The 14,239-nt window shown below is 46.5% G+C and overlaps 1 protein-coding gene across 2 annotated transcripts in view; it reads left to right on the plus strand.

Annotated features, from left to right (window-relative positions):
- Nucleotides 1-7,552: 7,552 nt before the first annotated feature.
- Nucleotides 7,553-14,239, plus strand: part of ZC3H7A (zinc finger CCCH-type containing 7A) — a 163,031-nt gene continuing 156,344 nt past the window's right edge. Inside the window, exons 1-3 of one of the 2 annotated variants that reach the window (XM_077448974.1) lie at nucleotides 7,583-7,636; nucleotides 10,344-10,434; nucleotides 13,722-13,827. In XM_077448974.1, coding sequence (XP_077305100.1) covers nucleotides 13,760-13,827 — 68 coding nt within the window. In that variant the 5' untranslated portion in view covers nucleotides 7,583-7,636; nucleotides 10,344-10,434; nucleotides 13,722-13,759. Of the gene's footprint in view, nucleotides 7,637-10,343; nucleotides 10,435-13,721; nucleotides 13,828-14,239 lie in introns of both variants that reach the window. The other variant, XM_077448975.1, reaches the window with a different exon arrangement.

The following is a 14,239-nucleotide window of genomic DNA, read 5'->3' on the forward strand; positions in this document are numbered from 1 at the left end:
GGTTCACACTATTGCGATGCGGGAACGCCGCGAATCCGCGGCGTTTTCCCGCATCGCATACCTCCCGCCGGCAGTTCACACTGCCCTATGCGGACGGCTGGGGGTGTCAATGTTATGTTAATGACACCCCCAGATCCGTCGGCATATCGCAGTGCGATCTGCCGACTCGCACAGTAATCGGATCGCATGGTGTGAACCCCCATGCGATCCGATTCCGTTGCGGACCCAAAAAAGGGTCCTGTGCGAGTTTGCTGCGGGACAGCTGCGAGTTCAGCCATACTATCTGTATGGCTGAACTCGCAGTGCTACGGAGATCGGATGTGATTTGCTGTGCGAATCACATCCGGATCTCCCCCCGCAGCAGTGTGAACCCAGCCTAAAGGAGGACTGAGCAGCAGCACAGGGGACAGACCTGACTGAAGGTCAGTAATGTCCCTTGTGCTGATTTTTAAATGTAGGTTTTAACTAGTGGATGTGTGTGGATTTTTTTATTTATTTACTATACATATTACAATATGATTGTACAATTTCTGTACAATGTATTTTATCACCAAAACGATGTACTGTGAAAACCTACTGAAAACAATCTGCTATGTTTTTAATAAATTAGTAAAACCCCTACACTATTGTTGTTTGAACAGAAAAGGGAGACTTTTTTTTCTGCCTTACAAGATTACTTATTTTTACACGTACATGATGGTTCCTGTTTCTATAGGAAAAGGGGATGATTTTTAAAGAACTGCAGTCAGAATAAAATCCACAGTAAAAATTAATCATTTCAGGTTCTGTGTGTTTATTGTTTCATTTCTTGTTTCAAAATCACTGAGCTGGGTTTACACTTTTTCCCGCATCCAATTTGCATGACAGGAGAGTGTGACCAGCTTTCATGGGAGCCGGTTCACACATCTCCGGGGCAGCTGCGGAGCGCACTATGGAAGGGTCATATGCGTCTTTGGCTCAGTTTCAGGTCCGAATTCAGGTAAAAATTCAGATCTGATTCTTCCCTGAAACTGTGAACAGAGACGCACTGCTGTGAGCCACTAGGCCTAGGTTTCTACTATTGCGACCTGAAAGTCGCGCGACTTTGATGCGACTTGAAGCAATGACTTTGTATTCTTTAGGTCTATGGACCTCAAGTCGCATCAAAGTGAAACCAAAATAGTCCAGTCCCAAGACGCATGACAAGTCGCACTAGTGGAAATGTAGCCTAATGCCACGTACACACGACCGGACTTTCTGGCAGAAAAGGTCCGACGGTCTTCCCGACGGACTTTCGACGGAGTTACGTCGGACTTTCCGAACTAACGCACTTGCCCACACATGACCAAAGTCCGTTCGAAAGTCCGTTAGTTTTGAACGTGATGACGTACGACAGGACTAGAAAAAGAAGGTCAATAGCCAGTAGCCAATAGCTTCCCTTGCATACAGAAGAACGTTTTTTCAGGAATTGAGTCCGTCGGATAGATTTGAAACATGTTCTATTTCTAGGTCCGTCAGAATTTTTAAAAGAAAAACGATCAGACTATCCCACACACAATTGGACTATCCGACCGAATGATTCCGTCGGACCTATTCTGCTGGAAAGTCCGGTCGTTTGTACACGGCATTAAAAGTTACAGCTTGCAAATGCAATGCTCCCTACAGACCGCAGATGGCAGTCATACAAATAGGAATGACCCAACTCCTCAAAAACCTCTTCTAAATCCCCATACACACTATCAGATTTTCTGCTGATTTTTGTCTTCATATTTACCAAAACCATATAATATGAAGTCAAACCTTAGGTGTTTCAATTTGTATGCAATCAGGCAGGCCCTTGCGCTACATGGTTTTGGTAAATCTGAACACAAAAATCTGCAGAAAATCTGATAGTGTGTATGGGGCTTAAGAAACATATTTCTGTTTATGCCAAAGCAGGAACAAAGGGAAACACTGCTACACATCAATTTATAAGAAAAATTCAAATTTGCAAATTTGGGGGGTTTGCAGCACCATATGATAAAAGTAGTATTTGTCTAAAAACTGGATTTATCTCTGCTGCATGGTCAAAACCTTTGCAAACATTTGTTCTTGCAATAAAATAATACAAAAAGATTGAAATATGTTTATGCAAATTGTTTTGCATAGTAATACTAGATTTTTTTTTTTTGTTTTAACCACTAGCTGACCAGCACACGACAATGTAGATCGGTACAATAGCATGGCTGGGCAAATGGGCGAACAGGTACCTCCTCTTTAAATTGCGGCTTTGTGGGCGAGCGCCTGCAGCGTACTCCGTGACCATGTCCGTGGTCTCGAGGACTCGATATCCGTCGGGGGCCCGCGATCGTGTCACGGAGCGGAAGAACGGGGAGATGCCTTTGTAAACAAGGCATTTCCCTGTTCTGCCTAGTGACATGACAGGGATCTACTGCGCCCTGTGATTGGGAGCAGTGATCGCTGTCATGTCAGTGGTAGCCCATCCCCCCCACAGTTAGGACACCTCCCTAGGACACACTTAACCCCTTGATCGCCCGCCAGTGTCATTTACACAGTAATCAGTGCATTTTTATAGCACTGATCGCTGTATAAATGACAATGGTCCCAAAATGGTGTCAAAAGTGTCCGATGTGTCTGCCATAATGTCGCAGTCATGATAAAAATTGCAGATCGCCACCATTACTAATAAATAAAAAAAAAAAATAATAACAAAAATGCCATAAATCTATCCCCTATTTTGTAGATGCTATAACTTTTGCACAAAAATATGTAGAAGAATACATATCGACCTACACTGAGAAAGAATTTTTTTTTTTTTTGGGGGATATTTATTATATAAAGTAAAAAATATAGAATTTTTTTTAAATTGTCGCTCTTTTTTTGTTTAGGTGCAATGTCACACAACCGCGCAATTGTCAGTTAAAGCGACGCAGTGCCGTATTGCGCAAAAGTGCTCTGGTCAGGAAGGGGGTAAAATGAAACTAAAATGGTTTAAGGTCAATTTCATTTGATAATTTTTCAATGAATACATTTTTAACGGAATACTTACCCCTATGAGCAATAACTTTATGACCACCCACCTAGTATTGAGTAGGTCCTCTTTCTACTGCTCCTTTTGCAATTAAAGCAGCCCAGATCCATTGGGGCATGAACGCCTCTAGACCTCCCAGGCTTTACTGTGGTATCTGGAAAGAAGTCATCAGTAGCAGATACTTTGGGTCCTGTAGGTTGCGAGGTGGGGCCTCCATGGATTGGACTTGTTTTTCCAGGACATGATGCTCAATAGAATTGAGATCTGGATAATTTGGAAGCCAAGTCCACTTCTCAAATCTCAAATTGCTGTGTTCTTCAAACCATTCTTCAAGCATTTCTTTTGCAGTGCAGCAGGGCACAACATCCTGCTGAAAGAGGCCACTGCCATCAGAGAATACCGTTTGCATGAACGGTGGTCAGCAACAATGTTTAGGTAGATGATACATGTCAAGTAACATCCACATAAATAGCAGGATGCAAGGTTTCCCAGCAGAACCTTGCCCAAAGCATTACACTGCTTGCCTTTTTCTCATACGTCTGGTGCCATCTCTTCCTGTTAAGAGCAGGGGTCGAGTCTTGCGGGAACGCATGTACTTTTTCCACAGCAGGAACTCTGTTCCCGTTAAACATCCCAAGCAGGGGCATGTTTGCTTTGAGCGGCAATTTTCAGGGGGCGGCACTGCCCAGAAGGGATCAGTGCCGTCGCTACTGGGAGCAGACTGTATTGGGCTGGCTTAGCTGGGCTCCGGTGGTCTCAGGTGCTTGGGAATGGGGGGGTCAGTCTCGACTTGGCTCACCTCAGCTTGGGCAGAGGGGTGGGTCTCAGCTGTGCTCTTCCGGGGGGGGGGGGAGGGCAGTCTCGGCTGGCCTTGAGCAGGGGGGATGGTTTTGCCTGGCCTGGGCTTGGGTAGAGGGGCGGTCTCGGCAGTGCTCGTTCGGGGGGGCGGGCTTGGCTCGGCTCACTGCGGCTCCGCTCACCTCGAGCAGGGGAGCGATCTCAGCTGGCCTGAACTTGGACAGGGGGTGGTCTCAGTTGTGCTTGTGTGGGGGTTGGGCTTGGATACACATAGGTGGCATGGATGGGCACTGTTAGGCGGCACAGATGGGCAATGTTAGGCGGCACAGATGGGCACTTATAGGTGGCACGGATGGGCATGGCTGGGCACTGATATACACTAATAAATGGTACTGATGGATGCCAATCAGTGCCAAACAATAATAATTGCCAATCAGTGATGCCCATTGTGGGAAATGATTGAGATCCATTGTGGGCACTGATTGCCATCCCTGGTGGTCTAGGGTGGCATACCTGATGGTGACTAATGGTGGCAACCCTGGTAGTCCTGGTGGCGTCCCTGGTGGTCCAGTGTGGGCATCCTCAGGGGGCCTCCGATGATAATCGATCAGCCCCATTTCCCCCTCCGTCAGAGGAGCAGCCAATCGGCTCTCCACGACTCGCGTCTGACAGACACGAGTGAGGAAAAGCCAATCAACGGCTGTTCCTGTTTACATTGTGATCAGCCATTATTGGACACGGCTGAAGGAGTAGTGCCCCATGGTTGGTGTCACTGGGAGGAATAGTGCCCCATGGTTGGTGTCAGTGGGAGGAGTAGTGCCCTATGGTTGGTGTCAATGGGAGGAGTAGTGCCCTATGGTTGGTTTCAATGGGAGGAGTAGTGCCCAATGGTTGGTGTCAGTCGGAGGAGAAGTGCCCCTATGGTTGGTGTCAGTCGGAGACGTGCCCCTTTGGTTGGTGTCAGTCGGAGGAGAAGTGCCCCTATGGTTGATGTCAGTTGGTGAAGTGTTCCTATGGTTGGTGTCAGTCGAAGGAGAAGTGTCCCTATGGTTGGTGCCAGTCGAAGGAGAAGTGCCCCTATGGTTGGTGTCAGTCAGAGGAAAAGTTCCCCTATGATTGGTGTCAGTTGGTGGAGAAGTGTACCTATGGTTGGTGTCAGTCGAAGGAGAAGTGCCCCTATGGTTGGTGTCAGTCAGAGAAGTGCCCCTATGGTTGGTGTCAGTCGGAGGAGAAGTGCCCCATGGTTGGTGTCAGTCGGAGGAGTAATGCTCCTATGGTTGGTGTCAGTGGGAGTAGTGCCCCTATGGTTGGTGTCAGTGGGAGGAGTAGTGCCCCTATGGTTAGTGTCAGTGGGAGGAGTAGTGCCCTATGGTTGGCGTCAGTTGGAGGAGTAGTGCCCCTATGGTTGGTGTCAGTCAGAGGAGAAGTGCCCCATGGTTGGTGTCATTCGGAGTAGTGCCCCTATGGTTGGTGTCAGTGGGAGGAGTAGTGCCCTATGGTTGGTGTCAGTCGGAGAAGTGCCCCATGGTTGGCATCAGTCGGAGGAGTAGTGCCCTATGGTTGGTGTCAGTCGGAGGAGAAGTGCCCCATGGTTGGGGTCAGTCAGAGGAGTAGTGCCCTATAGTTGGTGTCAGTCGGAGAAGTGCCCCATGGTTGGTGTCAGTCGGAGGAGTAGTGCCCTATGGTTGATGTCAGTCGGAGGAGTAGTGGCCCTATGGTTGGTGTCAGTCGGAGGAGTAGTGCCTCTATGGTTGGTGTCAGTCGGAGGAGTAGTGCCCCTATGGTTGGTGTCAGTTGGAGGAGTAGTGCCCTATGGTTGGTGTCAGTCGGAGGAGTAGTGTCCTATGGTTGGTGTCAGTCGGAGGAGTAGTACCCCTATGGTTGGTGTCAGTCGGAGGAGTAGTACCCCTATGGTTGGTGTCAATCGGAGGAGTAGTGCCCCTATGGTTGGTGTCAGTCGGAGGAGTAGTGCCCTATGGTTGGTGTTAGTGGGAGGAGTAGTGCCCTATGGTTGGTTTCAGTGGGAGGAGTAGTGCCCTATGGTTGGTGTCAGTCGAAGGAGTAGTGCTCCTATGGTTGGTGTCAGTAAGAGACGTGCCCCTATGGTTGGTGTCAGTCGGAGGAGAAGTGCCCCTATGGTTGGTGTCAGTTGGTGAAGTGTTCCTATGGTTGGTGTCAGTCGAAGGAGAAGTGCCCGTATGGTTGGTGTCAGTCGGAGAAGTGCCCCTATGGTTGGTGTCAGTCAGAGGAGAAGTGCCCCTATGGTTAGTGTCAGTTGGTGGAGAAGTGTACCTATGGTTGGTGTCAGTCGAAGGAGAAGTGCCCCCATGGTTGGTCTCAGTCGGAGAAGTGCCCCTATGGTTGGTGTCAGTGGGAGGAGTAGTGCCCCATGGTTGGTATCAGTCGGAGGAGAAGTGCCCCATGGTTGGTGTCATTCGGAGTAGTGCCACTATGGTTGGTGTCAGTGGGAGGAGTAGTGCCCTATGGTTGGTGTCAGTCGGAGGAGAAGTGCCCCATGATTGGCATCAGTCGGAGGAGTAGTGCCCTATGGTTGGTGTCAGTCGGAGAAGTGCCCCATGATTGGCACCAGTCGGAGGAGTAGTGCCCTATGGTTGGTGTCAATCGGAGAAGTGCCCCATGGTTGGCGTCAGTCGGAGGAGTAGTGCCCTATGGTTGGTGTCAGTCGGAGGAGAAGTGCCCCATGGTTGGTGTCAGTCAGAGGAGTAGTGCCCTATGGTTGATGTCAGTCGGAGGAGTAGTGCCCCTATGGTTGGTGTCAGTCAGAGGAGTAGTGCCCCTATGGTTGGTGTCAGTCGGGGGAGTAGTGCCCCTATGGTTGGTGTCAGTCGGAGGAGTAGTGCCCCTATGGTTGGTGTCAGTCGGAGGAGTAGTGCCCTATGGTTGGTGTCAGTCGGAGGAGTAATGCCCTATGGTTGGTGTCAGTTGGAGGAGTAGTGCCCCTATGGTTGGTGTCAGTCGGAGGAGTAGTACCCCTATGGTTGGTGTCAGTCAGAGGAGTAGTGCCCCTATGGTTGGTGTCAGTCGGAGGAGTAGTGACCTATGGTTCGTGTCAGTTGGAGGAGTAGTGCCCCTATGGTTGGTGTCAATCGGAGAAGTGCTCCATGGTTGGTGTCAGTCGGAGGAGTAGTGCCCCTATGGTTGGTGTCAGTCGGAGGAGTAGTGCCCCTATGGTTGGTGTCAGTCGGAGGAGTAGTACCCTATGATGGTGTCAGTCGGAGGAGTAGTACCCCTATGGTTGGTGTCAGCTGGAGTAGTGCCCCTATGGTTGGTGTCAGTCGGAGGAGAAGTGCCCCATGGTTGGCACCAGTCGGAGGAGTAGTGCCCCTATGGTTGGTGTCAGTTGGAGTAGTGCCCATATGGTTGGTGTCAGTCGGAGAAGTGCCCCATGGTTGGCACCAGTCGGAGGAGTAGTGCCCCTATGGTTGGTGTCAATCGGAGAAGTGCCCCATGGTTGCTGTCAGTCGGAGTAGTGCCTTATGGTTGGTGTCATTTACAAATACAGCAATTTAGAAATCAGATGAAAGGTTTAGCACTGGGAATACTTTTGATAGATAAAAAGTGCAATTTTTATACAGATATATAGATCAGACCAACATGAGGGACAAATGAGGAGGAGTGAGGGACATTGCTCCAAATCAGGGACAGTTGGGATATGTGGTGATTACATAGGATCCTGGCTCCTCTCCAACAATTGCCAAGCTGGCAGTCGCGCTGTGCCAGACTTCTTTTCGGTCCTTCTAGCACTAGGCGGCGCTGTGACAGCCGACAGCCCCGACATCTAGAGGGAAGACAGAAGAAGGGGCGCAGGTGAGGAGTGCTCGGTCCGTGTGCGGACATGTGGGGGGAGGGGTGTGTTGTGTCCTGGGGACCCTTTGTCACAATGTGATATGGGGGGGAGGGGTGCACGGCGGTGTGTAGTCGCCCAGGATCCTCTCACATATGGTGGTGGGGGGGGGATTTCCCGGTACATTGTCGCTCGTCTCCTGTGTGGCGGAAATGAGCGGACTTTGTCCGGTGTAAACTTCCCGAGGCCTCGTGGTGGAAGGAGATGTGATATCCGGCCCGGGCTCGGGGTATGGAGGAGATTTTTACCCTCATCTGTGATAGGCGGGAACCATGTACCCTGATATGGGGGGCACATGGCTTCCCCCTCTCCCCTCAATGTTCTGGTCCACGTTGGGGTTCATGTACAGGACACATTGGGGTACCCCACAAGAATTCAGTGTATTGCTGAGGTGTTCTGAACAAATCATTGACATGTAAATACACACTAAGGCTCAATTCACATTTCATGTTTTCTGAACACCACAGAACACAGGAAATGGGCGTCGCACTGCCAATAACTGGTGAAGGCACCGCCAACGCGGTTAGCAGACGCTCATTTGGCTATGCAGCAAACACAACACTCAGGAAGGTTGTGGAGCGTCCTTGGGGTGGGTAGGACGGCCCTCACAAGCGAATGAGCTCCCCAATGGTCACACACTTGAAAACACAAACAGGACAGCGAGTTGCCACCACACAAAAGTGTCACTGTGTCCCAAGGCCTTGCTAACATTGGGGGGATTACATACATGCTCTGCACAGGGGCCGCTCATGTACTCTGCAAAAACTTGTTGCTCTGTCTCTTTATATTTGTGTCCAAATACCAGTGAGTGTGACAGTCTCCCAGTATCCCATTTTGGGAGTTTGAGAACTTTCAGCCCAGTATTGTGGTATACTAGCACTCCTGTAATCACCAGCTATGACCAAGGCCTAAGCATGGGTGCTCAACCTGCGGTCCACCAGATGTTGTAAAACTACAAGTCCCATTAGGAATTGCAAGGCTAACAGTTACAAATATGACTCTCAAAGGCTGAAGCCTGATGGGTCTTTTAGCTCTGCCACAGCTGGAGGGTCGCAAGTTGAGCACCCATGGCCTAAGGCAAAGGTCTGCCAACTATGACCCTCCATTTGTCCAGGATCTACAACTCCCATCATATCTAGTCATGTCTCTGAATGTCAGAGTTTTCAATGCCTCATCCCTGGCCTAAGGGCTTGTTCATATACGTTTTTCCCTCTGAAAAACAATCTGCATCTGGCTTGTTCTTTAGGCCCCATGTACATGGGACGCTGTTAAACGTACGTTCAGAGGCAGTTGGATGCTTTTTTCAACTGCCCCTGAACTCATTCAATGTGATCCTATGTGACCATGTACGCAGTCTTGTTTTTTTCCGGTTTCAAGGTGTCATAAATATTAGTTCAGAGGACTTTGCCTCAGCATCCCATGTACATGGGGCATTAGAGAGCATTTGACAGGCAGTGAGGGTCGTATTGCTTCCTAACCATTTGCTTTAACCCTTGAACCCCTACCACTAGCACACTGCAACCACATGCTTTGCATACAGGTGTGGGGTGTTGGCAGAACAGTCCAATTCATTTGAAAGGTCTTGTTCAGTGGGCACTATGCCTGCTAAAAGTGACAAGGGGTATAATCCCTGCCGTGTCATGTGTACGCCCTTGGCTGCTGCTGCCTCTGCAGCGGTTGGAGGGTGTTAAAAGTGTGGCTCAACCACCGGGTTTTACTGCCCCGCGACCACAAGTGTGAAGGAGCCCATACAGGAAAAGATGAATCCCTGAATGTTCACATGAGGGGCGCTCATCCATTCCTGTACGTGTGTAACCTCTCAGATGAGCGTTACCATGCATAATGCCTTGTGTCAGCCTGTCACTGATTTTTACAGACTGCTGGCCCTGGCTGTATGCCAACACCTATGATTCTCAGGCTGGGAAATACATTGAATTCTTGTGGTGTATGCCTGTATGTGTCCGTGTGCATGAGTTCTAATAGTTGACCAGCACGGGATTTTCCTGGTGTCCTATGCTGAAGTGGCACCTTATTGATGCTGGATATTATGGGGCTCTACTTCTGGTGCTGCGACTAAGTTTCAGCTCTCATGCAGCGAAGAGATCCTGTTATTTATCCTCCACCCTCTTCTCCTCTTGTCCAGTCACTATACTCCTTGTGTTCTGTGAATAGAATACAAGGCTTTTTGTGAATGGACAAAGGGGGATGTACAACAGAATCCAGAACTTTCAGTCACAATGCCAGAGGAAGAACACTGGGGTTTATTTACTAAAACTGGAAAGTGCAAAATCTGGCGCAGCACTACATAGTAACCAATCGGCGTCCATGTTTTTTTTTTTTTCGAAGCTTAATTGAAGAAGCTGAAGTTAGAAGCTGATTGGCTACCATGCATGCCTGCACCAGATTTTGCATTTCCTGTTTTTAGTAAATCAACTCCTGTCGGTTCTCTCCGGCATCACAGAAGATAGGATTTGTACAGTAAACAGCAAGCATTGAATAGTCATCATTAGAGGTAACCTATTTGTCTTTTGCTGTTCCAAGAAAAAGTTTTCCTGAAGTTTGGAAAGATTCAGAAATGTAAAATTCAAAAATCCATAGAATAAAATCTGGGTGGACGAGAACTGGTACTCTTTACTAATCACTGGTTTCATATTCTTGTAATTTCCCCAGAGACATCAGAAGTCTGCCACAGGAATGCAGGAAATGATCCTTTTATAGAAACTTCCGGAACTGTTGCCACAGAGCTTTCAGAAGTAGAAATGTAAAGGTTCACTTTAGCAATACTAAAAAAAATCTAGGATTCTTTTATCATTACTCAAGAATAGATCACGTGCAAATGCAATCAGACTGGTTTTTAGCTGTAATGTTTCCTGCCATGCAGAATCATAACAATTATACAGTCTCAGGGGTGTCTATTTACCAGAATCATAGGTGGTATGTGCCCCCCAGGGGGTTATGCCTGCTTATTATATATACTTCAGCAGAGTTCTCAGTATGTTGTTCAAAAAGCGTATATATAAAGCCAACATTTTATTCGATTTGGGCAGAATAGGTAAAGATTAAAGCGGTATTAAACCCAACAGTAAAAATGTAATATATTGCAGGTTACCAATCGGATGTGACTGCATTCATTTTCTTTTTTAAGCTTTTTCCCTCTGTTTTCACCTCATGATCTGATCAATATCCCCCCGCAATCTGGATGAAGGAGCACCTGGGGCACCTTTGGACAGCAGCATTGTCATTCTGGGGGGAAGGAAGTGTTTACTAGCAGATTTAAATACACTAACAAAGTGAAGCTAAACTTTAGCAAACATTTTTGTTTCTTTTGGTTAAAAGGTTTTACATAAATAAATACAGTTTGATAATTGTAAGCACCCCTGTCCTTAAATGATTTGTCTAAACCCTCTAACTGCTACTTTTCTGTTGAAAAACAACTGACTTATTCACACCAGGTGAAAAAAAAAAAAAAGAAAGCCTAAGAAAGAAAATGTATGCAGCCAACACATATAAGAATCAGTACGCTGCAATATGATTGCTTTTGGGTTTTATACCAGTTTAACTCTTTTGCTGTCAGGTCCGTACGCTGTACTGTATGGACTTGACAGTGTGTGTGTGTGTGTGTGTGTGTGTGTGTGTGTGTGTGTGGGGGGGGGGGGGGGGGGTTACACACATTCCTGGTGAATGCAGTCACTGTTAGGCTCAATTCACATCTATGCATGTTGCTTTTGAGCGTTGGTGCAGTGCTTTTTGTGGTGCTTGACGCGTTTTTGACGCATTTTGCGTTTTTTTTACAGTGTGGTTGCTTAGCAACCAGCTATATACAGTGTAAAAAAAATGAAGAAAAAAAACGCAAAATCGCGGTAATTGCGTTTTGAATGCGGGTCCATTGACTTCTATTACATGCAAAACATTGCATTTTGCATGAAAAAAGTCCCCGGCCCCTTCCAAAAACGCAGAGGCACAAAAATGCATTGATGTGAACATGTTCCATAGGAACCCATGTTAAAAAATTTCCCTGCATTTCTGCAGAATGCATCAAAAAATGCATTAATGTGAATCAAGCCTCATTGTGTGTACATCTGACAAGCAGACTCCTGCCTGTCAGGTGAAAGCATTCCAGCTGCTACCACACACCCTTGGTAAAGTGCCCTACCCCTTCGCATGCCCCTCCGCCATATATTCCGGGCTCTGCTTGCCCATGTTGCAGGGCCAGCGTAGCAGGTGTCGCCGGGTAGGGAGCTGAGTGGACTCGCATCCGCTCTCCTCCCCTCCTGCTGACCCAGAAAGTGATGTGTTTGACGTCACTTCCCGGTCCGCCTGACAGTGTCCCTGGCCAGCATGGCTAGGAAAGAATGTACTGCAATGCAATCCACATTGCATTACATTCAGCAAAGCCATCCGAGGTCTTTTAGACCCCGGATATCTCCTTAACCACTTACCCAGTGGACACGGTGCGCTCACATTTTGAATGACAATTACTCAGTCATGCAACACTACCCATATGAAATTTTTGTCCTTTTTTCACACAAATAGAGTTTTCTTTTGGTGGTATTTAATCATTGCTGTGTTTTTTAAATTTTTTGCGCTATAAAAGCAAAGAGATCTAAAATTCTTTAAAAAAACAAAAATGCATTTTTCTTTGTTTCTGTTATAAAATTTTGCAAATTATTAATTTTTCTTCATAAAATTTGTCCAAATGTATACTGCTACATATTTTTGGTAAAAATAACCCAAATTGGTGTATATTATTTGGTCTTTGTGAAAGTTATAGAGTCCACAAGCTATGGTGCCAATATCTGAAAATTGATCACACCTGAAGTACTGACGGCCTATCTCATTTCTTGAGACCCTAACATGCCAGGAAAGTAGAAATACCCCCCAAATGACCCATTTTTGGAAAGTAGACATTCCAAGGTATTTAGTAAGGTATTGGTGAGTTTTTTGCAGTTGTAATTTCTTCCCACAATTCTTTGCGAAATCAAGATTTTTATTTAGATTTTTTTTTTTAAACAAGATTTTCATATTAGCAGGTTATTTCTTACACACAGCATATGCATACCACAAATTACACCTCAAAACACATTCTATTACTCTTCCTGAGTATAGCGATAACATGCGTGTGAGACTTTTACACAGCGTGACCACATAGAGGCGCAACATGCAGGGAGCACCATCAGGCGTTCTAGGAGCATAAATTACACATCTAATTTTATGACTACCTCTTGTGCTTTTGAAGGCCCTGGAGCACCAGGACAATGGAAATGCCCCAAAAATGACCCCATTTTGGAAAGAAAACACCCCAAAGTATAATCTATAGGGCATAATGAGTCTTTTGAACATCAAATTTTTTTTTCTACAAGTTTTTGGAAAATGTGGAAAGAAAATGTAAAAGTATTTGTGAATGTATATGTGGTCAGAAGGCTTCACTCTCAATTCTTAATACAGGGCAGGCAGAGGTAGAAACTGACTTGTTCCCACATTTTTGATACTCTGGACAATGTGACTAGTCCTAGTGTAGATAGTTCAGTCCTTGGACACTGATTCTGGTATGACAACTTGTAGGGAGGTGGTTTTTCTGACTACCTTCCTGTATTTTGTGGTATGTGTGTATGTACAGTATATACCTATATTCCGGCATGGTTGTGGTTCATTTGTCACTGATTGTCACCTTGATAAACAGGTTCTACATCCCTTCAAACATCGGTGTTCTGTACTCATATGGGACTTGGGTACATTGTCGATGTGGATTCTAAGTTGTCATGTTGACTCTTTTTTCTATGTTTGGATTTACATGGTGCCACCTTTTAGCCATGTAGCCATCCTTATAAATGGGTAGTTTGTGCTGTATAATTTGGTGTGCTGTAAGCAGAAATAACATGAAAATGTATCCCCTTAACCCCTGCCACCGACGTACGTCATATCCGACACACATTCCTGGCTGTATTTGCATTTCATCAGCCGAGTGTTGCCTGTTACCATGCTGCACAACTACTCTTTTAAGTGATATAATCTTTTGTAATAGCACTTAAGTAATTCTTTGTTTTCTAGATTTGTATCCACTGTGAAAATCTGATGAAGACGACAAGATGTCCTACGAGCTGACTGATCGCCACAACAGACAGGAGGAGATAAAAAAAGGACTTGCATTTATTCAGTAAGTTTTTCTCATTCTATTGTTTATACAATCCCAATTTAAAAAAAGTTAGGACGCTGTGTAAAATCTGTTTTTCTGTAATGATTTGCAAATCTCATAAACCCATATTTTATTTATGTGATGGAGCTGTGAGTGAAATAGAACACACGCCGGGGTCAAGAGGGATTTTAGGGCCCCTGGCCAAGGGGTTCTTTATTTTGGGGGTCAGACAAGGGGAAGGCCACAGGGCAAAAATTCCAACACCATGAGAGACATGCAGAAATATAACAGGGTATCAATAGGGCACAACAAGTGATAAGTCCAGAGCAGCAGGGACTCAGTCCATTGAGTAGCAGGCCACAATCCAGTACAGCAAAGTCCAGGGGCACAGGGCAGCAATTCAGGGACCAACAGCCAACAGTGGCCTCAGCAG

This window comes from Lithobates pipiens, unplaced genomic scaffold (assembly GCF_037356315.1).
Source record: "Lithobates pipiens isolate NorthernLeopardFrog02 unplaced genomic scaffold, aLitPip1_a1.2 Scaffold_22, whole genome shotgun sequence".
NCBI classification, from domain to species: domain Eukaryota; kingdom Metazoa; phylum Chordata; class Amphibia; order Anura; family Ranidae; genus Lithobates; species Lithobates pipiens.